The sequence below is a fragment of the Bison bison genome, unplaced genomic scaffold (genome assembly GCF_000754665.1).
Source record: "Bison bison bison isolate TAMUID 2011002044 unplaced genomic scaffold, Bison_UMD1.0 scf7180017853735, whole genome shotgun sequence".
NCBI classification, from domain to species: domain Eukaryota; kingdom Metazoa; phylum Chordata; class Mammalia; order Artiodactyla; family Bovidae; genus Bison; species Bison bison.
This window is the reverse complement of record NW_011484308.1, coordinates 21,324-22,135: the sequence shown is the minus strand read 5'-3', so window position 1 is coordinate 22,135 and position 812 is coordinate 21,324. Positions and strand designations below refer to the sequence as shown.

The window sequence follows — 812 nt, the reverse complement described above, 5'->3', positions numbered from 1 at the left end:
CTGGTTGCTGCTGCTAAGTCGCTTCAGTCGTGTCCGACTCTGTGCGACCCCATAGACGGCAGCCCACCAGGCTCCCCCGTCCCTGGGATTCTCCAGGCAAGAACACTGGAGTGGGTTGCCATTTCCTTCTCCAATGCATGAAAGTGAAAAGTGAAAGTGAAGTCGCTCAGTTGTATCCGACCCTCAGAGACCCCATGGATTGCAGCCCACCAGGCTCCTCCATCCATGGGGTTTTCCAGGCAAGAGTACTGGAGGGTTACAGGACTCTAAAGGCACTGCTGTAGAAGGTCGCTTACCCGCCTGGAAACACGGTCAGGTCACCTTGTCCAAGGGGCCATGCGGACAAAGCAGGAACCCTTTCAGGAGAAGCAGCGCTTTAGCCGTCAGCCATCAGCAGCGGTTGTCGATTAGCAGTGAAGAACGAGCTGTTTCTCTTTGGGCCCTGATGCTTTCTATTGTTTTCTGGCAATGAACACGTATTGGCCTTGGATCATAATGTGTAAGAAGAGCAAGGACCCACTGGGCCCCCTCCCTGTAGCTCCCCTGTACACGTGGATTCCATGATGCTGCTGCAGACTGGCTGCCCCGTGGGGGTGCGCGCCTGCCGGGCAGCCTTGGCCCGGCTGGGGGGGTCCACCCAGCCCCACACAGCACCCCCCGCCCTGCAGCACTGCCGGATGCCCACAGGTGAAGGAGCTCGGTGCCGTCATCTACAACTGCAGCCGCCTGGCCCAGGACCTGGAGAAGACCTTCCAGACCTACTGGGTGCTGGGGACACCCAGGGCTGTCCTCCCCAAGCCCTGGCCTCAGAA

At 59.2% G+C, this 812-nt stretch overlaps 1 protein-coding gene across 1 annotated transcript in view; it reads right to left on the bottom strand.

The window, feature by feature from the left end:
- Positions 1-312: 312 nt before the first annotated feature.
- Positions 313-812, bottom strand: part of LOC104999745 (protein AHNAK2-like) — a 16,182-nt gene continuing 15,682 nt past the window's right edge. Inside the window, exons 11-12 of the mRNA XM_010855329.1 lie at positions 550-623; positions 313-356 (exon numbers count right to left, since the gene is read on the bottom strand). Of these exons, the coding sequence (XP_010853631.1) occupies positions 313-356; positions 550-623 (118 nt within the window). The remainder of the gene's footprint in view (positions 357-549; positions 624-812) is intronic.